This window comes from Pan paniscus, chromosome 12, assembly GCF_029289425.2.
Source record: "Pan paniscus chromosome 12, NHGRI_mPanPan1-v2.0_pri, whole genome shotgun sequence".
In the NCBI taxonomy this organism is placed as follows: domain Eukaryota; kingdom Metazoa; phylum Chordata; class Mammalia; order Primates; family Hominidae; genus Pan; species Pan paniscus.
The window spans coordinates 83,835,875-83,857,118 of record NC_073261.2 but is presented as its reverse complement, the minus strand read 5'-3'; the positions used below and the strand labels follow the sequence as shown (position 1 = coordinate 83,857,118).

General features: G+C 48.5%; 1 protein-coding gene across 11 annotated transcripts in view; it reads left to right on the top strand.

Annotated features, from left to right (window-relative positions):
• MTA3 (metastasis associated 1 family member 3) overlaps positions 1 to 21,244 on the top strand; it is a 289,993-nt gene that overhangs the window by 56,549 nt on the left and 212,200 nt on the right. For 6 of the 11 annotated variants that reach the window (XR_010109298.1, XR_004669801.3, XM_063594985.1 and 3 more), the window contains exons 1-2: positions 15,088 to 15,199; positions 16,862 to 16,929. Coding sequence is in view for 6 of the 11 variants with exons in the window: in XM_063594985.1 (XP_063451055.1) it covers positions 15,172 to 15,199; positions 16,862 to 16,929 (96 nt within the window). In the remaining 5 variants the exon portion in view is untranslated. Of the gene's footprint in view, positions 1 to 14,925; positions 15,200 to 16,861; positions 16,930 to 21,244 lie in introns of those variants that run through there. The other 5 variants (XM_034953027.4, XM_034953026.4, XR_004669803.2 and 2 more) reach the window with 3 other exon arrangements.

The following is a 21,244-nucleotide window of genomic DNA, read 5'->3' as shown; positions in this document are numbered from 1 at the left end:
CCGTCTCTACTAAAAATACAAAATTAACCGAGTGTGGTGGCACATGCCTGTAATCCCAGCTACTCGAGAGGCTGAGGCAGGAGAATGGCTTGAACCCAGGAGGTAGAGGTTGCAGTGAGCCGAGATCGCGCCATTGCCCTCCAGCCTGGGCAACAAGAGCGAAACTCCATCTCAAAAAAAAGATAGACTCTAATTTCTTAAAAAGCATCATGCATACTTGAGACTTCTTTGAAATGAGTACCTGAAATGAGCTGAGATTGTGCCACTGCACTCCAGCCTGGGAGACAGAGCAAGACTCCATCTCAAAAAACAAAACAAAACAAAAAAAAAACAACGAAAGAAAGAAAGAAGGAAGAAGAAAAACAAAACAAAACAAAAAACTAGTTATCAGCGGGCATGGTGGCTCACGCATGTAATCCCAGCACTTTGGGAGGCCGAGGCGGGTGGATCACCTGAGGTCAGGAGTTTGAGACCAGCCTGACCAACATGGAGAAACTCCGTCTCTACCAAAAATACAAAAATTAGCCAGATGCTGTGGTGCATGCCTGTAATCCCAGCTACTCGGGAAGCTGAGGTACGGGAATCGCTTGAATGCAGGAGATGGAGTTTGCAGTGAGCCGAGATCGCGTCATTGCACTCCAGCCTGGGCGACAGAGCAAGACTCCGTCTCAAAAAAAATAAAATAAAATAAACTAGTTATCTATTCATGCCTACCTCTCCTCTTCCATTGGATGGTGAACTCCTTGAGTCCCAGAACTCCGTTTCATTTATCAAGGTAACCTAGACTATGGCGCTCGATGTAAGAATCACAATAAGTGTTGAACTGAATTGAACTGATGCATTTGTATTTTCTGCAGTTATTTCCTTTTCTTTCCTAAATTCTGATAAAAGTTAATTTGGAAAATGTCAGCCTGTCTCAGCTTTTCTTAGAGGAAAGAAGGAAAAGGGCACTTGTTCATGCAGAGACTGAGAAAAAGCACATCCCTGGGGGCCAGGGATAGTGACTGCTGTTGAGATGCAAGTGAGGGACCCCACAGGGAGGGAAAAAAAACAGCAGGGAAAGCCAGCCCGAATGACAGCTGTTTCTTTCTACATGAAAATCTCCTTTTGAGATCTCCTCTTTCCTCAAATCTGGAGGGTGGTGGATATTCTAAATAGAGGGACATGCTCCCTCACAGCCTCTCTGAGAAGGGTCTCCCCAGTGTTTGTGTGCAGCAGGTGGAGGTCAGCTTCCTGATTGGAACCTGTATCAGGTGGGATGGGAAGAATCACTACCAGAGGATGGGTTCATGGCTGCCTGACACCCTACTACCCTTCTTCGAGCTGATTAAAAGGATAATGGTTTGGGAGGCTGAGGCTTGAGGATCACTTGATGTCAGGAGTTTGAGACCAGCTTGGCCAACGTGGTGAAACCCCGTCTTCACTAAAAATACAAAAAAATTAGCTGGGCATGGTGGCAGGCACCTGTAATCCTAGCTACTCGGTAGGCTGAGGCAGGAGAGTCGCTTGAACCCGGGAGGAGGAGGTTGCAGTGAGCCGGGATCTATGCTACTGCACTCCAGCCTGGGTGACAACTAACATAGGAAAATGCAGTAGCACAGTTATTTTGAGAAAAGGAGGCCGGACATGGTGGCTCATGCCTGTAATCCCAGCAATTTGGGAGGCCTAGGCGGTGGATTAACTGAGGTCGGGAGTTCGAGACCAGCCTGACCAACATGGAGAAACCCCATCTCTGCTAAAAATTAGCCGGGCATGGTGGTGCATGCCTGTAATCCCAGCTACTCGGGAGGCTGAGGCAGGAGAATTGCTTGAACCCAGGAGGCGGAGGTTGTGGTAAGCTGAGATTGCACCATTGCACTCCAGCCTGGGCAACAAGAGCGAAACTCCATCTCAAAAAAAAAAAAAAAAAAGAGCCGGGCGCAGTGGCTCTCACCTGTAATCCTAGCACTTTGGGAGGCCGAGGTGGGCAGATCACGAGGTCAGGAGATCGAGACCATCCTGGCTAACACGGTGAAACCCCATCTCTACTAAAAATACAAAAAAAAAAAAAAAAAAAATTAGCCAGGTATGGTGGCAGGCGCCTGTAGTCCCAGCTACTTGGGAGGCTGAGGCAGGAGAATGGCATGAACCTGGGAGGCGGAGCTTGCAGTGAGCCAACAGGGTGCTACTGCATTCCAGCCTGGGCAACAGAGCGAGACTCCGTCTCAAAAAGAAAGAAAGAAAGAAAGAAAAGGCCAGGCACGGTGGCTCACGCCTGTAATCCCAGCACTTTGGGAGGCCAAGGAGGGTGGATCACCTGAGGTCAGGAGTTCGAGACCAGCCTGGCCAACATGGTGGAACCCTGTCTCTACTAAAAATATAAAAAGTAGCCAGACATGGTGGTGGGCGCCTGTAATCCCAGCTACTCAGGAGGCTGAGGCAGGAGAATTGCTAGAACCCAGGAGATGGAAGTTGCAGTGAGCCGACACAGTGCCACTGCATTCCAGCCTGGGCGACAGAGCGAGACTCTGTCTCAAAAAACAAAAGCAAACAAACAAACAAAAAAAGAGAGAAAAGGAGATGGAGCTCCCTGGGGAAAAAAAAAGCAGCCTGAGGCATGCAGCCAGCCTGACAGTTTGGGTGTCTCCCAGTCTCATTCTTCTGCTTCTCTATCTCCCCTCCTGTACTCCTACTCCAGTCTCCCGAAAGCCTATAGATCTGCTCCAGAGAGGAAGCTGGGAGCTGATTCTGGAGGAGAGCCCTAGACCAGGGCCCCCAGCTTTCCCTTATGCTCTGGAAAGTGTTTACCAAGTGCCCAGCTTTGAAGTCATTTGTGACGCTCTCTGCCTTACTGAAGAAAAATGGGTTTTGCCTCCTCAGTCCTGTTTAAATATTTAGTTTAATCAGCACTGGCCCAAGTGCCTTTTCCATTTCCCCCAGTGCCTGGGAGCCATGCTGACACCAGCATCATAAATAATGCATCCGATCCCAGCAACATGCCACTGGCCGGGAGTCACTCCCTCCCTCAAGTCTCCCAGCCTGCCCGATGCTGCAGACGCTTTGGGTAAAGCTAGACCAAGATGGAGAAGTCAGTCTTGAGCCCTGCAACCTTCAGCCAGAAAGCCACTCCTGGAGGGAGTCAGTATGATAAGCAAGTGGTCCCCATGCCAGCCCAGATCTGAGGGGCCTTTGAGGGGCTGTATTGGTGGGGGGAATGGGAAGAGGTAGAAGCACCAAGGCCGCAGAGTGTTCAACTCTTACCTTCAGCATTGCTCTGACCTCATGGGGAGACTTCAGGGCCCGTTAGAAAAGGTCTGACTTAGGCTCTATGTGAGTATAGAGCAGAGGACAAGGGCACCCGATTTCCAGATTTCAGGAGCCAGCCAAGATCAAGGGCAGAGGAAGGAGGCCCTACGAAACGCTGGAAACTTCTCTCCTCCTTCTGCCTCCAGAATTCTAGCTTCTAACATGGACTCCACCCTTCAAGAACACAGTCCAAAATATATATACCTACTTTGTACCCACAAAATTTAAAAGAAAAGACCAGGTGAGGTGGCTCACGCCTGTAATCTCAGCTACTCGGGAGGCTGAGGCAGGAGAATTGCTTGAACACAGGAGGTGGAGGTTGCAGTGAGCAGATATCGCACCACTGCACTTCAGCCTGGGAGGAGCCGAGATCGCGCCACTGCACTCCAGCCTGGGTGACAGAGAGAGACTTTGTCTCAATATAAATAAATAAAAATTTAAAAATTAAGAAAAAAAAACACAGTCCAGATTTTTCTTCATTGTTCTAGAAGCCTGGAGGGGGTGGGGTAGGGTGGGGGAGTCAGGGCTTCCAGAAGATGTACACTATGTCTCCTCTTACAGAAAGGAACCAATGACAGGGTTTGGCTGGACGGATTCTGGGTGTCCTTTACCAAAGCCTCGAAAAGGTCAAACTGCCTCCAGGTGCCCTGCTCAGTGCTCTGATCTGTGCAATTAAATGTGAAACATTGCATTAGTTGCCACTAATAATACAGTCCTGACCTGGCTTTGTAAAAGCAGCTCCTTGAAGTGTCTCTGTAATACTCATGCTTTTTTCCTCCAAAAATTTACAGAGATAAAAGGAGACATAAACAATGATTTATTTATCTAGGACTTCGAAGTTTAGCTTTGAGCTCTCCAACATTTTCAGTCCTTTTTGAAATCAAGAGTGCAAATAAACTTCCCTCTGTCTCTTATAGAAAGGGCAGTAGCTACAAACCTACAGATAAAGATAAAAGGAACTGATAAAAAGAGCAAATTCTAGTCTCTATTCCTCAGTCTGGCAGGGGATGTGGGGGATTCATGAGTCCCCTCTCTGTGTCCTTGGAGTCATCTACACCATTGGGTATCTCGGGCCAACCCTACCAATTTATTTTGAGCTGCCTAGCACCTGAAGAATCAAGAACCACCAAGGAAAGATGGCAGGGGAGTTGGTATTCATTGGCCACCACTTTGCCAAATCCAGTGTTGATTTATTACTCTTGCTCCAGTTTGTCGGTTGGACCACTCCCTTTTTCACTTGGCTTTTGGGACCGGTACTTCCCTGACATTTTTCACACCTCCCTCAATGCTCCCTAGTCTCTCTTTATGGCTCTCCTCCTGATCACTACCTGCATAGTTCTCAATTCTTGGCTACACTGTGGAATCACCTGAGGACTTTTTTTTTTTTTTTTTGAGTTGGAGTTTCGCTCTTGGTACCCAGGCTGGAGTGCAATGGCATGATCTCGGCTCACTGCAACCTTTGCCTTCTGGGTTCAAGCGATTGTCCTGTCTCAGCCTCCCAAGTAGCTGGGACTAGCTGGGACTAGCTGGGACTAAAGGCATGTGCCACCACGCCTGGCTAATTTTGTATTTTTAGTAGAGATGGGGTTTCTCCATGTTGGTCAGGCTGGTCTTGAACTCCCGACCTCAGGCCATCTGCCCACCTCGGCCTCCCAAAATGCTAGGATTACAGGTATGAGGCACCACGCCCAGCCTTTTAAAAAAATTTTTTTTTTTTTTGAGACAGAGTCTCACTCTCTCACCAGGCTGGAGTGCAGTGGCATCATCTCAGGTCACTGCACCTCCGCCTCCTGGGTTCAAGCAATTCTCCTTCCTCCCAAGTAGCTCAGACTACAGGCACACGCTGCCACGCCCGGCTATTTTTTTTTTTTCCATATTTTAGTAGAGACGGGGTTTCACCATATTGCCCAGGCTGGTCTCAAACTCCTGAGCTCATGCAATCCGCCTGCCTCAGCCTCCCAAAGTGCTAGGATTACAGGTGTGAGCCACCGTGCCTGGCCTTTTTTTTTTTAAACTAAAACCCATGGACTACTCCAAACTAATTAAATCAGGATTTCTGGGGGTGGAGCTCAGCCTTGTCTCAGTAGTTCCCCTGGAGCAGCTAGAGTAGAGAACCAACCTTTGCTCTCAATGTTGGCTTGCCCCAGGGCTCAGGCCTCTGCCCTCTTCTCCACCCACACTCCCTCTCCTGGCAGGTAATCTCACCAGTCTCCAGCTTCCTCCACTGTCTATGTGGTGGTGACTCCCAGATTTGTATCTCTAGTCTAGGCCTCTCTGCTAAGTTCCAGAGCCCAGATCCAGTTGTCTATCTAATATTTCCAAACAGATGTCTATAAGCACCTGGGAGTCCCAACAAGTTTGTTTTGGGCTGGGCGCAGTGGCTCACGCCTGTAATCCCAGCACTTTGGGAGGTCAAGGAGGTTGGATCACATGAGGTCAGGAGTTGGAGACCAGCCTGGCCAATATGGTGAAACCCTGTCTCTACTAAAAATACAGAAATTAGCCAGGCGTGGTGGTGTGCGCCTGTAATCCCAGCTACTCTGGAGGCTGAGATGGGAGAATTGCTTGAACCTGGGAGGCGGAGGCCGCAGTAAGCCGAGATCATGCCACAACACTCCAGCCTAGGCAACAGAGCGAGACCTTGTCTCAAAAAAAAAAAAAAAGTTTGTTTTCCCATTTCATCTCTTATATTCAATCCTTCAGTAAGAGCTGCTGGCTCTGCCTTAAAAAATATATCTCTGGCCATGCGCAGTGGCTCACGCCTGTAATCCCAGTACTTTGGGAGGCTAAGGCAGGCGGATCACCTGAGGTCGGGAGTTCGAGACCAGCCTGACCAACATGGAGAAACCCCATCTCTACTAAACACAAAATTAGCCAGGCGTGGTAGCGCATGCCTGTAATCCCAGCTACTCTGGAGGCTGAGGCAGAAGAATCACTTGAACCCGGGGCGGGGGGCGGGCAGGGGGGTGCGGTGGAGGTTGCAGTAAGCCGAGATTGAGCCGCTGCACTCCAGCCTGGGCAACAAGAGCGAAACTCCATCTCAAAAAAAAAAAAAAAACTCCATTGGCCATGACAGCTACCATTCTACTCCAAGTCTTTGTTACTTCTCTCTTCCTTGAACTATGTCAATCTCCTATCAAGCCTTCTTGTTTCTCTTCCTGAGGGTTCATATTCTGCACAGCAGTCCAAGTGATTTTTTTTTATTTTTAATTTTAATTTTTATTTTTTGAGATGGAGTTTTGCTCTGTAACCTCCGCCTCCCAGGTGCAAGCGATTCTCCCGCCTCAGCCTTCTGAGCAGCTGGGATTACAGGTGCACGCCACCACGCCCGGCTAATTTTGTATTTTTAGTAGAGATGGGGTTTCACCATTTTGGCCAGGCTGGTCTTGAACTCCTGACCTGAGGTGATCTGCCTGCGTCAGCCTCCCAAAGTGCGTGAGGCACTGTGCCCGGCTGATTTTTTTTTTAAAACTGCGTCACTGGCAAGTGAGCTTTTAAAAACAAATCAAGCTGTGGTTGGTGGTGGACGCCTATAATCTCAGCACTCTGGGAGTGAGCGGGTGGATCACTTGAGGTCAGGAGTTCAAGACCAGCCTGGCCAACAAGGCGAAAGGCTTGAACCCGAGAGGCAGAGGTTGCAGTGAGGTGAGATGGTGCCACTGCACTCCAGCCTGGGCAACAGAGTGAGACTCCATCTTAAAAAAAAAAAACAAAAAACAACAAAACAAAAAACAACACACACACACACACACACACACTCAAAACCCCAGGGCGCGGCACGGTGGCTCACACCTGTAATCACAGCACTTTGGGAGGCTGAGGTGGGCGGATCACCTGAGGTCAGGAGTTTGAGACCAGCCTGGCCAACATAGTAAAACTCCATCTCTACTGAAAAAAAAAAAAAATTAGCGGGGATATGGTGGCGCATGCCTGTAATCCCAGCTACTCAGGAGGCTGAGGGAGGAGAATCATCTGAACCTGGGAGGTGGAGGTTGCAGTGAGCCGAGATCTAGGCACTGTACTTCAGACTGGGTGACAGAGCGAAACTCCATCTCAAAAACAAAACAAAAACCAAATTAAGTCTCCATTATTCCATGTTTAAAACCTTCTAAAGGCTTCCCACTATATTTAGAATAAAATCCAAACTTTTTACCATGGCCCACCGGTCCCTATGGGATCCTGACCCTATTCACCTCCCTGACCCCATCTGCTCTCCACACTGGCCTTTCCATGTCATGATCAGGTCAGGCTGCTTCCTGATGTGGGGAACTTGCACTTTTTCCCTCTGTCTGGAATGATGCTCTCCAGATGTCCCAAGTGTTCACTCAATTTCATTATTTTAGTTTCTTTTCAGTTCTTAGCATATGCAAAAGGCCTTCCCTTACCACCATCATCACTTTTTGTTCTCTGATCTTGATTTACTCTCCTTGTAACATTCATCATTCTATACTAGCATATCTGTTTATTTATTTATTTATTCTTTTTTTTTTTTTTAGATGGAGTCTCGCTCTGTTGCCCAGGCTGGAGTGCAGTGGCACAATCTTGGCTCACTGCAACCTCCATCTCCCGGGTTCAAGCGATTCTCCTGCCTCAGCCTTCTGAGTAGCTGGGATTACAGGTGCCTGCCACCACGCCTGGCTAATTTTTGTATTTTTAGTAGATACGGGGTTTCACCATGTTGGCCAGGCTGGTCTCAAACTCCTGACCTCGTGATCTACCCACCTCTGCCTCCCAAAGTGCTGGGATTACAGGCGTGAGCCACCGAGCCCGGCCCCAGGTGTCCTTTTCTCTTAGCACTAAGCCAACCATGTCAGCTAGGAGGAGAGACAAACCAAGGTGAGTTAAACATGTTGAGCTGTTTCAAGGGATTGAGTAGGACTTAGATAAAGTGGTGAGGGGGTCCCCTTCTTTCTCTGTGTATTTCTCTTTATTCTCTTATTCTGTTTCTGTGTCCCTTAATCTGTGTATACTGTATACTGCTCTAAGTGTTTTCTGGATGACTCTATGTTTACTTAAAATTGAAAGGTGGATACCATCTGTAGGAGTTTCCTAAGGCTCCTGTAACAAATTACAACAAATTGGGTAGCTTCAAACAATTCATTCTCTCACAGTTCTACAGGCCAGAAGCTTGAAAGCAAGGTGTCAGTAAGGTTAGTCCTGGAGTCTCTGGGGGACAATCCATCCCAAGCCAGTGGTTGCTGGCAACCCCTGGCACTCCTTGGTTTGTAGCTGCATAAGTCCCATCTCTGCATCTCCCTTCACAGGGCTGCCCCCTTTTCTCTGTGTCTTTCCTCTTCTGTCTCTTATAAGGACACATGTCATTAGACTTAGGGTCCATCCTAATCTCAGGATAATCTCATCTTGAGATCTTTAGCTTAATTATATCTGCAAACACCCTTTTTCCAAATAAGGTCATATTCACAGGTTCTGGGTGGGCATGTCTTTTGGGGGGCCACCATTCAACCCACTACATCATCTTAGAGGCAAGAGGGTGAGGTAGGAATGAGTCAGATTTGCTTTTTCAGGCTGTGTCCCTTTCCATCTCCTTCTGTTCTTTCCATCTTCCCTCCCCCTCCCCACCCCAGCTGCTTTTCAGGGCTGGGAAGAAGGAGTGAGGGTTGAGGCAGAACCTTCTGTGGATGCTTGCTGACAATTTTTCTAGCTAGTCCTAGTGAGATGGTCAGCACAGGCCATTCCCCCTTGGCTTCCCGGTCTGCCTTGGGCAGTGGCTTATGTGGCTCTGCCCACGCTCTGCCTATTTGCACATTTGCACCTGGACTCTGATCTCCTGAACCTGACCTGCCAAACCTGTTTCCACCCATTCTGAAGGACTCAGGGAACCTGCTTCTTTCCCTGGGGCCAGGGTTTGGCTTATTCCTTAGATTGGCTGGGCTCTGGGCTGATGGTAACACCAGAAGTGGCTATTTCCAGCTCAGAGCTCCCTCCTAAACACCAGGCCTTTTCATCCAACTGTTTCCCAAAGAGAAGACATCTACCTGGATATTTCCAAAGGCACCTCGAACACAACCCTTCCAGCACAGAACCTGTCCACTATCCTCTTCCCCAACTTGCCTTTCCTCCTGTATGCTTTACTCACTGATCTCTACTTACAGCTCCCCATAAGCCTTGTCACCACCCTTTCACCTCGTGCCTCCCTAGAGTCACCAGATCCGATACCTCTTGCCTCCTACATCTCTCTAAAACCATCTACTTATCATAACCCACTGCCTCTACCCTAGGCCAGACCACCTCCCCTTCTCACCAACCTCCCAACTGATCTGGTCTGGAATCTCCACCCTTTCTAATCCACTCTCTGTACTGCAGTCTGAATCATCTATACAAACACCTTACTCCCTGTAACATTCCTTCAACACTTCCCATTGATTCTTTTTCTTGACCCTACAACCTCCACCTCCCAGGTTTAAGCGATTCTCCTGTCTCAGCCTCCCAAGTAGCTGGGATTACAGGTGTGCGCCACCATGCCTGGCTAATTTTTGTATTTTTAATAGAGACGGGGTTTCGCCATGCTGGCCAGGCTGGTCTCAAACTACTGACTTCAGGTGATTCGCCTGCCTTAGCATCCCAAAGTGCTGAGCGTGAGCCACTGCACGGACCAACCATTTATTTTTATTTATTTATTTTTTTGAGACGAAGTCTCACTTTTCGCCCAGGCTGGAGTGCAGTGGTGCCATCTCAGCTCACTGCAAGCTCCACCTCCCAGGTTCATGCCATTATCCTGCCTCAGCCTCCTGAGTAGCTGGGACTACAGGTGCCCGCCACCACACCCAGCTAATGTTTTGTATTTTTAGTGGATATGGGATTTCGCCATGTTAGCCAGGATGGTCTCGATCTCCTGACCTCATGATCTGCCCACCTCAGCCTCCCAAAGTGCTGGGATTACAGGTGTCAGCCACCACGCCTGGCCTGGACCAAACGTTTCTTTCTTTCTTTCTTTCTTTCTTTTTTTTTGATGGAGTTTCGCTCTTGTTGCCCAGGCTGGAGTGCAATGGCGCGATCTCGGCTCACTGCAACCTCCGCCTCCCGGGTTTAAGCCATTCTCCCGCCTCAGCCTCCAGAGTAGCCGGAATTACAGGCATGTGCCACCACGCCCAGTTAATTTTTTGTATTTTTAGTAGAGATGGTGTTTCACTATGTTGGCCAGGCTGGTCTTGAACTCCTGACCTCAGGTGATCCGCCTTTGCCTCCTAAAGTGCTGGGATTACAGGTGTGTGCCACTGTGCCTGGCCAACCATTTCTTATTCAAATCTACAGTAGTTAAAAAAGAGAAATAGTAGGGTCAGTTAGGTTAACCACCCAGAGGCTCATTTCTGTCCCCATTATGACTTAGTCTCTTTTATACTACCTAAAGGTAATGTTACTAGAGAAGGAACCTTCTTGTGGAAGCAGCCAGATGGCTGAGCTAGCTCCCCTGTGAGGGCATGAGGGAACTATGGGATCCGGAAACACATACTGCCCGAAACCAAGACCTTTAGGGATTTCATGTTTTTTGCACAGGGAATCTATGGAAGAACCATCTCTGTGACTAGAGAAGCTACAGAACTCCCAATTCTGTTTCCTTTCTCCTTGGGGCTCTTCTGCTTTGATTCTTGCCATCATATGTCTACACTTCTCTTGGGTTATGTTCCTCTGCCTTTAAAACCCAGGCCCTCCTTAGAATATGAGACAGACTGGCCTTTTCTGAAAGAATTTTACTAAATAAGAGAAGAAGTTAATGAAAGGAAAAAGAAGAGAGAAATAAATCATGGAAAACACGAACCAACAAGATAAAGTCCCTTTTCCAAAGCCTGGCCTCTGGTTTCAGATTAATTACATTTTAGACCTCCAGGCTCCTGTCCTGGGTTCAGTATGACAGAACTCCCAGACTGTGGCCAGCACCAATCTCTTTTAATTTATTTTTTTTAGACGAAGTCTCGTTCTGTTGCCCAGACTGGAACACAGTGGTGTGATCTTGGCTCACTGCAATCTCTGCCTCCTGGGTTCAAGCGATTCTTCTGCCTCAGCCTCCTGAGTAGCTGGGACTATAGGCGCTTGCCACCATGCCCGGCTAATTTTTTGTATTTTTAGTAGAGATGGGTTTTCACCATATTGACCAGGCTGGTCTCGAACTCCTGACCTCATGATCCGCCGGCCTCGGCCTCCCAAAGTGCTGGGATTACAGGTGTGAGCCACCGCGCTCAGCCAACCGGCACCAATCTCTTTTTATTTTTTCGCACATATAAAAACTCCATCCCTATGTTGAGACAAAAACCAACTCTCCATTTTACCTATTCACCTAAAGCTTTCTTTTTTTTCTTTTGTTTATTTATTTATTTTGAGACAGAGTCTTGCTCTATTACCCAGGTTAGAGTGCAGTGGCATAAACATGGCTCAGCCTCTACCTCCTGGGCTCAAGTGATTTGCCTGCCTCAGTCTCTTCCAGAGTAGCCAGGACCATAGGTGCGCACCAACTGGCTAACTTTTTTTTTTTTTTTTGGTAGAGGTGGGGTCTTGCCATGTTGCCTAGGCTCAAATGATCCTCCTGCCTTGGCCTCCCAAAGTGCTGGGATTACAGGCGTGAGCCACCATGCCTAGCCACCTATAGCTTTCTTGCTGCATCCACTTCTCTTCAAGTAAATGGTAAAGAACTACCTTGTATGTGGTTCTTTAATTGCAACAACTGTGCAACGAAATTTCATCCATGGAAGGGCTGGATTTGCCCTGGGATTTCTGGCATGGCCTGAGAGACACTTCTTCCTTAGTGATGAGAATAACTGGAATAGAGAGAAGGGACCTAACACATATGAAGCACCCAACAAGTGCCAAACACCTTCTATATTTAAATTTTACCAGGCTGGGCATGGTGGCTCATGCCTGTAATCCCAGCATTTTGGGAGGCTGGGCAGGCAGATCACTTGAGGTCAGGAGTTCCAGACCAGTGTGGCCAACATGGTGAAACCCTGTCTCTACTAAAAATACAAAAATTAGCCAGACGTGGTGATGGGCACCTGTAGTCCCAGCTGCTTGGGAGGCTGAGGCAGGAGAATTGCTTGAGCCTCAGAGGTGGAGCTTGCAGTGAGCCGAATCGTGCCATTGCACTCCAGCCTGGGCAACGAGAGCGAAACTCTGTCTCAAAAAAAATTTTTTTTCTACCATAAGCCTTTGAGGTAGGTATCAACCAGTAGTCATATTTTGTAACCCCTCTTGAGGCTCAGAGGGTTTAAGTAACTTGCTCAAGGTCTTTATAGTTAAACTGCCAAACTAGGAGTGAAGTTAGGGCTGGTTGATGACAAGTTTGTGGTCTAAACCATGTAGCTAAGAAGGGAGAGGTGCCTTTACTTTTTTAAAGGTGCAGGCTTTCCACCTGTCTTTGGTTGAAAGGTTTCTTTCAATCTACAAACATTTGCTGAACTCCTTTATGTGTGAACCTCTCTGGAATTAGGACATATAAAAGTTTCACAAAGTCCTTGTATTCAGCTCTTCTGATTCTTTGAGTCCATGATTTGTTGGTATTTATTCTTCAGATACTGAGCATCTACTATGTCAGCTCAGAAATGTAGAGGACATTGGCCTAGGAGCTGGACATGGAAGAGACTAATATATAGAATCTAGAGCAAAAAACGGTTCTAAGTCCTGCCACCATCATTACCTCCTGCTAGTCCCCTTCAAGTCTTTGAGGCCTTTCCCGGGGGGCTTCTGGATGAGGCTGTTCCTAAGGGGACATAGGGAGGAGTTTTCTTGGCATCTTTCACCATTTATTGTGGTTAGCACAGTCATCATAAACACCTGGCAAGAGCACTAAGCTTGGGAAATGAGACAGGCACACAATGAATTAACAAAAACAGGGAAAGATTTCGAAGGAGGAGAAATTGCTTATGAAAAATTAATGGGAAAACATCCTAAAGCTTGTGATCCACTTCTTTGCACTTTATGGTTTCTAGGTGGCTTTTGTACTTGGAGAAACACTGTGGTTCAGAACATTCTAGGCCAGAGGAAAGGGCTGATTCATAATCCCAAAATTGCTGCCAGTTTACTGTGTGATTCCAGGTGAATTATTCAACCTATTTATGTGTCAGCTCAGAAATGGAGTGATGTCAGTTTTGTCAGAATGTTTTTGGTGGGATCTCTGGTAAATGTTGAATGACAGCTATGCAATGTGTGGAACAGAACACTTTTGCTTTCTTCTTTGGGTCAGAATTTGACACATGGCTCAGAATTTGACACACAGCAGAGAACCCTTGGGAATCTGTGGTTTTCTGGGGTTAAAAAGAAAGCAAGAGACACCTGTTATTTGCATGGTGCTCTGTGTTCCCTGGTTTACAAAGCATTTTCAGATACCATCACAACTGATCCTTACCACACCTGTGAAGGGGGAACTCACGTCCCCATTTTATAGACGAGGAAACAGGTCATAGAGTCAATGTAATTCAATGGTGCTTTATTTTTTATTTTTATATTTTACCTCAGCTATGCACAGTTTTTTCATCTCAATACTTTGTGATAAGTGACCATCACAAATGTCATCACCAAACCACCAAAACACAACCTTCTTTTCTGGGGGCACCTCTTAGCCCCGCACAGACCTTAAACCCAGAGTTGACAGCACACAGCTGTGTATCACCACACATTCCAAACAAGCCACCACACCAAGAAATCTTCTTCGTGTTTATTATGCAGCAATGCCTGGGAGTACTTTGGAATGGACTGGCTTCTCTAAAGAAAGTTATTTGTGTTCCTTTGGGGGATCGCCAGCTAAGATTCAACGTTGTTTTTTTTTTGTTTCTGTGAGAGTAGGAAGGCCGTGAAAACAGAGGTTGTTTAGAGAATTGGCCTGGGACAATAACCATTTAGAAGCTTTAGGCACGTAACCAGTTAAGTGTCCATCGACATGAAGCTGATTGAATACAATCTCCTCTGTTTGGGGTTGGTGGTGATTGTGAACTGTAGGGCCCTGTTCCCCCATGGACAAAGGAAGCCCCTCACTCCTAAAGGTCCCTTTTCCCAGCAGAACAGGCCCTGCATATACAGTGCCCGTCTAGAGCCAGGGCCTCCATCTGGGTGTTGGAGAGTTGGTTCTGCTCAGCCCAGTTTTGGGGTAAACGATGACGCAGTTAGGGTGGCCTAGGAAGGGAGTTTTTCTACCTCTGTCTCCAGCTGGGTCTCTGGCGAGGCGGGAAGCACCCGGGATCTTCCTGGCCCTAGAGCCTGCAGGCTCCAGGCCGGCCCCTTGGATCTCACCGCGAGGAAGGCACCATGCTGCCTGCACTTATTTGCATCCAAGAGTTTGCATTGAGACTGGCGCTTGCCTACTAGGGCAGCCACAGGGGGGTTCCCCAGGGACAGAGGTAGGGAAGGAGGACCTGTCTTGGGGTGGACAGGTGACGGGGTACCCTGGGTGGGGGAAGAGGTGCTGGGGAGAGGCTAAGCCCCAGCCCCCACTCTAATTCTCTAACAGCCCCTGGTCCACATTTGAGTGCAGGCCTCTGCCTCAGCCAGGACCCTGACCCTAGGGCCCTCCACTTTCAGCAAGGCCCCCCACCCTCCCTCCCACTCCCTTTCCCCTCCCACTCCCTTTCCCCTCCCACTCCCTTTCCCCTCCCCCTCCCCCCCAATTCCCGCTGGCCCCGCAGCGCTCCAGCCTCCCCGGGCCTCCCCCGGCCCGGCCCACTCGGCCTTGCTAGCCTGGCGCTGGGGGCGGGCACCAGCCCCCACCCCTCGGCGTCCCCTCCCCTTCACTTCCCCCTCCCCCTGTCCCCTCCCTTCCCTCCCTTCCCCCCCGTGGCGAGGCAGCGGCGGCGGCGGCGGCGGCGGTCGAGGCTGAGGCTGAGGAGGAGGCGGCGGCGGCGGCGGGCGGGGCTCGGCTCGGGCTCCGCGGGCGGGCGGGCGGACATGGCGGCCAACATGTACCGGGTCGGAGGTAGGCAGGCTCGGCCCGACCCGGCCCGTGTGGGAGCGGGCTCCGGGAGCGGGGGGCCGGGGCGAGTGCACGCCAACTGCCGGGAGCCAAGGGCGCCGGGGCTGAGGTCGCAGGGGGCTGGGGCGCCGGGGCCCGCAGAGGGGCCGGGACTCCCCACCCCCACCCCTCCCTTCCCCTCCCCCCACGGGGGCTCGCGAGGGCCCGGGGCCACCTTCACCCTCGCACCCCGCCCAGTGTTTAGGGCCAGGCCTCTACTTGGGGGTACGAATTACCAGACACCCCCCTCCACGAAACCCTCATCGGGGTAGGGCCCGTCGAGCCCCCTGAGAAGGTGGCCTTCTTGCGTGGCTTCTAGGCGCTGGAGAGGATGAGGGGACATCCCCTCTCCTGCTGCTTCCCCACTCAGTGGGAGCCTGAGGTGGGGGTGGGGGCGGTGGGGGCCCAGCCAGGGGCCCAGCTGGACAGGCCTGTTTGCGAGCCGGGGCCCTGCACCTCCCCTTCCTCGGCCCCCCTCCTTTTCGTTTCTGGTCCAGCCCCCCACGAATGGGGCTTCGTGGGAGCTGGGAACCTCAGCCGGAGGTGGGGAGTTGAGCTCTGCCTGGACGTTTGCTCTGCTGCCTGCCTCCTTCCCAGTCTTCTGCGGAAGAGAGAAATAAGGTCAAACAAACTTTCTCCCTACTCACGACGCCCTCCTCCCTCTTTCCTGGTAAAATAATAATTCAGATAAGTGGCGTGTTTGTATGAGAGACTGGCTTTTCCTTCTCTGCTCATTAGCCGAGCTTCTGATGGATGGTGGTGGGAATGGCCTGGCTAAATGAGGCCACTTTGCAGAAGAGAGCGGCGAAAGAGCCACTAAGATAGACAATAACAATGCAGCTGCCTTTCGGATAAACACACAGTGGGAAGTTTCCAGCGAGCCTATTAGATGAGAGGAAAAGCCACACTTGAAAAATTTTATCCTTTTAGTTGAAAGCCTGCAGCAATTTCTTAATCACAAGACATTAAATGGATCTGGATTAAATATGGTAAAAGGGTAAAAAAGATGCCGATATCACCCCCAGAACACTTTGCCTCTTAGAAGTGATCCCCCGGCCCCCTTTTTCCCTCATCTTCCCAGGTAGAACTGTGGAAAAGTTTGTCAGCGTTCTTCCTCTTAACCTGTTCTGCTCATCAGATTTTTTTTTTTTTTTTTTTTTAAAGTAGTGATTGAGATGTAGGTTGGACTGTGAAGCCTTTCTCCGTGCTCTGAATGTGTCTTAGGTCAATAGTTTTATGTGAGAAGCAGCCTGCAGGGCAAATTGTATTGGAGGAAAAAGATGTGGAAGTAGTTATAGTACAGAGGACACATGTTTAGTGTGCCCTGACTACACAGTGATAAGAGGTGTCTTTTTTGTTTATTATTAAAGAAATGACATATTGGGACAGAAGTCTAGGAGAAACTGATAGAACATTAATTGAAATGAAAATGCCAAGAAAATAAAGGTCTGTGAATAGTAGGCACGTGAGAGGATATATTAAGGCTGCATTATTATGTTTGCTTTTACCAGTGAATGAATTATAAGCTTAATTTCAAACGTGAATTGCCTAACATAAAAAGTCTTGGATTGACAAATCTGAACTTTCTGTTAAAAAGATTAAGTTCTGTACTTCCTTTAATTACAGATTATGTCTACTTTGAGAATTCTTCCAGCAACCCATACCTAATAAGAAGGATAGAAGAACTCAACAAGGTATACACTGAGTGTTCTTAATTTTAATATTAAAAATATTTATTTTCCCTTGACGGGTAATTGGGTAAAGGGTGGCCTGGTGTGGGGGCTCATGCCTGCAATCCCAGTAAATTGGGAGGCCTGGCGAGTGGATAGCTTGAGCCCAGGAGTTGGAGACCAGCCGGTGCAACATAGTGAGACCCTATCTCTTATTTTTTTTTAATTAATATAAAAAGTAAAAATATGGCTGGGTGCGGTGGCTCAGGCCTGTAATCTCAGCACTCTGGGAGGCTGAGGCGGGCGGATCACCTGAGGTCGGGAGTTCGAGACCAGCCTGACCAACATGGAGAAACCCCGTCTGTACTAAAAATACAAAAAAAGTAGTCGGGCATGGTGGCACATGCCTGTAATCCCAGCTACTCGAGAGGCTGAGGAAGGAGAATCGCTTGAACCCGGGAGGCGGAGGTTGCGGTGAGCCAAGATTGTGCAATTGCACCCTAGCCTGGGCAATGAGATAAACTCCGTCTCAAAAAAATAAAAAATAAAAAAATAAAAATAAGCTGGGTAAAGGGGCATAAGAGATGATTTTACTTTCAGTCCCAGACTCTTTGAAAGTTGAGATTTTAGGCTGGGCATGGCGGCTCACCCCTGTAATCCCAGCAATTTGGGAGGCTGAGGCAGGAGAATTGCTTGAACCTGGGAGGCATAGGCTGCAGTGAGCCAAGATCACGCCATTGCACTCCAGCCTGGGCAACAAGAGTGAAACAACGTCTCAAAAAAAAAAAAAAAATTTGAAGGGAATTTGTAAAATTCTGGACTAGGCTGTCTGGGCACGGTGGCTCACGCCTGTAATCCTAACACTTTGGGAGGCCAAGGCAGGTGGATCCCGGGGTCAGGAGATAGAGACCATCCTGGCTAACATAGTGAAACCCCGTCTCTACTAAAAATACAAAAAAACTTAGCTGGGCATGGTGGTGTGCACCTGTAGTCTCAGCTATTTGGGAGGCTGGGGCAGGAGAATGGGGTGAACCCGGGGGGTGGAGCTTGCAGTGAGCCGAGATCGCGCCACTGCACTCCAGCCTGGGTGACAGAACGAGACTGTCTCAAAAAAAAAAAAAAAAAATTCTGGACTAGGCTAAATTGTCTGTGGTAGCTCACACCTGTAATCCCAGCATTTTGGGAAGCTGAGGCCTCAGGATCCTTTGAGTCCAGGAGTTCCAGACTAGCCTGGGTAACATAGGGAAACCCTGTCTCTACAAAAAAAAAAAAATAGCCGGGCATGATGGCACATGCCTGTAGTCCCAGTTACTTGGGAGGCTGAGGAAGATTGCTTGGGCCCAGGAGGTCAAGGCTGCCGTGAGCTGTGATTGCATCACTGCACTCCAGCCTGGGTAACACAGACTGTCTCGAAATAAAAAAAAAAAAAGTATGGTTTTGGTGTAATAAATATAAAGTAGCTTTGTACCTTTGGCCCAATTAAAATTTTCACATTAAGATTTGTCCGAGATGGTAGGTTATTAGGACAACAGAAGCCTTATGATTGCAGGAGAAGAAACTTTTTTTTGTTTTGTTTTTTGTTTTTTGAGATGAAGTTTTCACTCTTGTTGCCCAGACTGGAGTGCAATGGCGCAATCTTGGCTCACTGCAACCTCTTCCTCCCAGGTTCAAGCGATTCTACTGTCTCATCCTCCCAAGTAGCTGGGATTACAGGCATGCGCCACCATGCCTGGCTGTTTTTTGTGTGTTTATTAGAGACAGAGTTTCACCATGTTGGTTGGGCTGGCCTTGAACTCCTGACCTCAGGTGATCCACCCGCCCCAGCCTCCCAAAGTGCTGGGATTACAGGTGTGGGCCACTGCGCCTGGCCAGGATTTATAATGGAGGTACCAGAAAGCAGTCAGGCTGCATGGACCATAGATTTTCTAATGATGTTTTGTTTTCCTCCGATTTTCTAATGATGCTTTGTTTTCCTCCAGACTTCTCTGAGGGTCGTGTGGTTAATGAGACTTCATAGTGTTAAAATCTTTGAGTCTGTCTAGCTAATACCTTTCCCTCAAAATGCCATCTGGTAACTTGTTCAGTTTTGTCTTGGGAAGGCAAGCCTGACCTAGGACATTCTTAGTTTGAAGAGCCTTGAGACCTTGGTTTGTTTTGGGAATATCCCAGGGAATTTGCATTATTTTTATTTTATTCCAGAGACAGGGAGACAGGGTCTCACTCTGTCACCCAGGCTGGAGTTCATTGGTATGATTATAGCTCACTGTAACCTTGAACTCCTGGACTCAAAGCAGTCCTCCTGCCTCAGCTTCCCAAGTAGCTGAGACTACAGGCATGTACCACCATACCTGGCTAATTTTTTTTTGTTGTTGCTACGGATTCTTGCTCTGTTGCCCAGGCTGGAGTACAATGGCATGATCTCCGGTCACTGCAACCTCTGTCTCCTGGGTTCAAGCAATTCTTCTGCCTCAGCCTCCCGAATAGCTGGGATTACAGGTGCCCAACACCATGCCTGGCTAATTTTTGTATTTTTAGTAGAGACAGGGTTTCACCATGTTGGCAAGGCTGGTGTCAAACTCCTGACCTCAGGTGATCCACCCGCCTTGGCCTCCCAAAGTGCTGAGATTACAGGCGTGAGCCACCGCGCCAGCATTTTCTTTCTTTCTTTCTTTTTTTTTTGAGATGGAGTCTTGCTCCGTCGACCAGGCTAGAGTACAGTGGCGCAGTCTCAGCTCACTGCAAGCTCCGCCTCCTGGGTTCACGCCATTCTCCTGCCTCAGCCTCCCGAGTAGCTGGGACTACAGGAGCCTGCCACTACGCCTGGCTATTTATTTATTTATTTATTTATTTATTTATTAGTAGAGATGGGGTTTCACCGTGTTAGCCAGGATGGTCTCGATCTCCTGACCTTGTGATCCGCCTGCCTCGGCCTCCCAAAGTGCTAGGATTATAGGTGTGAGCCACCGCGCCCGGCTTTTTTTTTTTTTCTGAGATGGAGTTTTGCTGTTCTTGCCCAGGCTGCAGTACAATGGTGCAATCCCCGCTGACCACAACCTCTGCCTCCTGGGTTCAAGCGATTCTCCTGCCTCACCCTCCTGAGCAGCTGGGATTACAGGCATGCACCACCATGCGCGGCTAATTTTTAGCAGAGATGGGGTTTCTCCATGTTGGTCAGGCTGGTCTCGAACTCCCGACCTCAGGTGATCTACCACCTCGGCCTCCCAAAGTGCTGGGATTACAGGTGTGAGCCACCATGCCCGGCCTCCTTTTCTCAAAATAACTGTGCTACTGCATTTTCCTATGTTAGTTGTCACCCAGGCTGGAGTGCAGTAGCATAGGTCCTGGCTCACTGCAACCTCCTCCTCCTGGGTTCAAGTGATTCTCCTCCCTCAGCCTCCCAATTAACTGGGATTACAGGTGCCCGCCACCACACCCAGCTAATTTTTTTGTATTTTTAGTGAAGACGGGGTTTCACCATGTTGGCCAGGCTGGTCTTGAACTCCTGACATCAAGTGATCCACCCGCCTTGGCCTCCCAAAGTGCTGGGATTACAGGCGTGAACCACTGTACCCTGCCTAATGTTTAAATTTTTTGTAGACATGGTCTTACTATGTTGCCCAGGCTGATCTAGAACTCCTGGCCTCAAGCAGTCCCCCATCTTGGTCTCTCAAAGCACTGGGATTACAGGCTGACTGCCTTTGCATTAAAAAAAAATTAGTTAGTCTTTGAGACCACCAAATGAAGAGAATGGCCTCAAGTTTAGATCAGTCCGTGGATGGGAACTGTTGGCATGTGATTTTGATCTTTTATGTTATTGATGTAAGGTATAAGAATTGAGGCAACTCCAAACTATTTACCATATCAGTTTAATTAGAAAGTTAATTACATCGAAATAGAAATCTTGACCTATGAGACCCTATATTCGTTGGCTGTCACTGCCCCTCTCTGACCTCCACTTTCGCTGAAAGCAGGTGGGAGCTCTGCCTTGCTTACTTGGCACAAAGCACAATGGGCTTTTGGCTGTTTCTCCCTGCAACCACCTTAGGAGGACCGTTTATTTGTGTCCATCCTGCCCCTCACCCCTTGCTCTTTTTTCCATATCATTTATCACCTCCAAATATGCTTATTGTGTTTATTTTCATTACCTGTCTTCCTAGAGTGTCAGCTGTAGTGATCTTTTCTGTTTTGTCCAGTTATGCATTCTGAGTGCCTTAGAATAGTGGCTGGCACATAGTTAAAGGCATTCACTAAATACTTGTTGAATTAATTAATTTCTGAAATGTCTGATGTTAATGCTTATATGTACATAGCTTTACTATTTACAAACTGCTTTGATTCA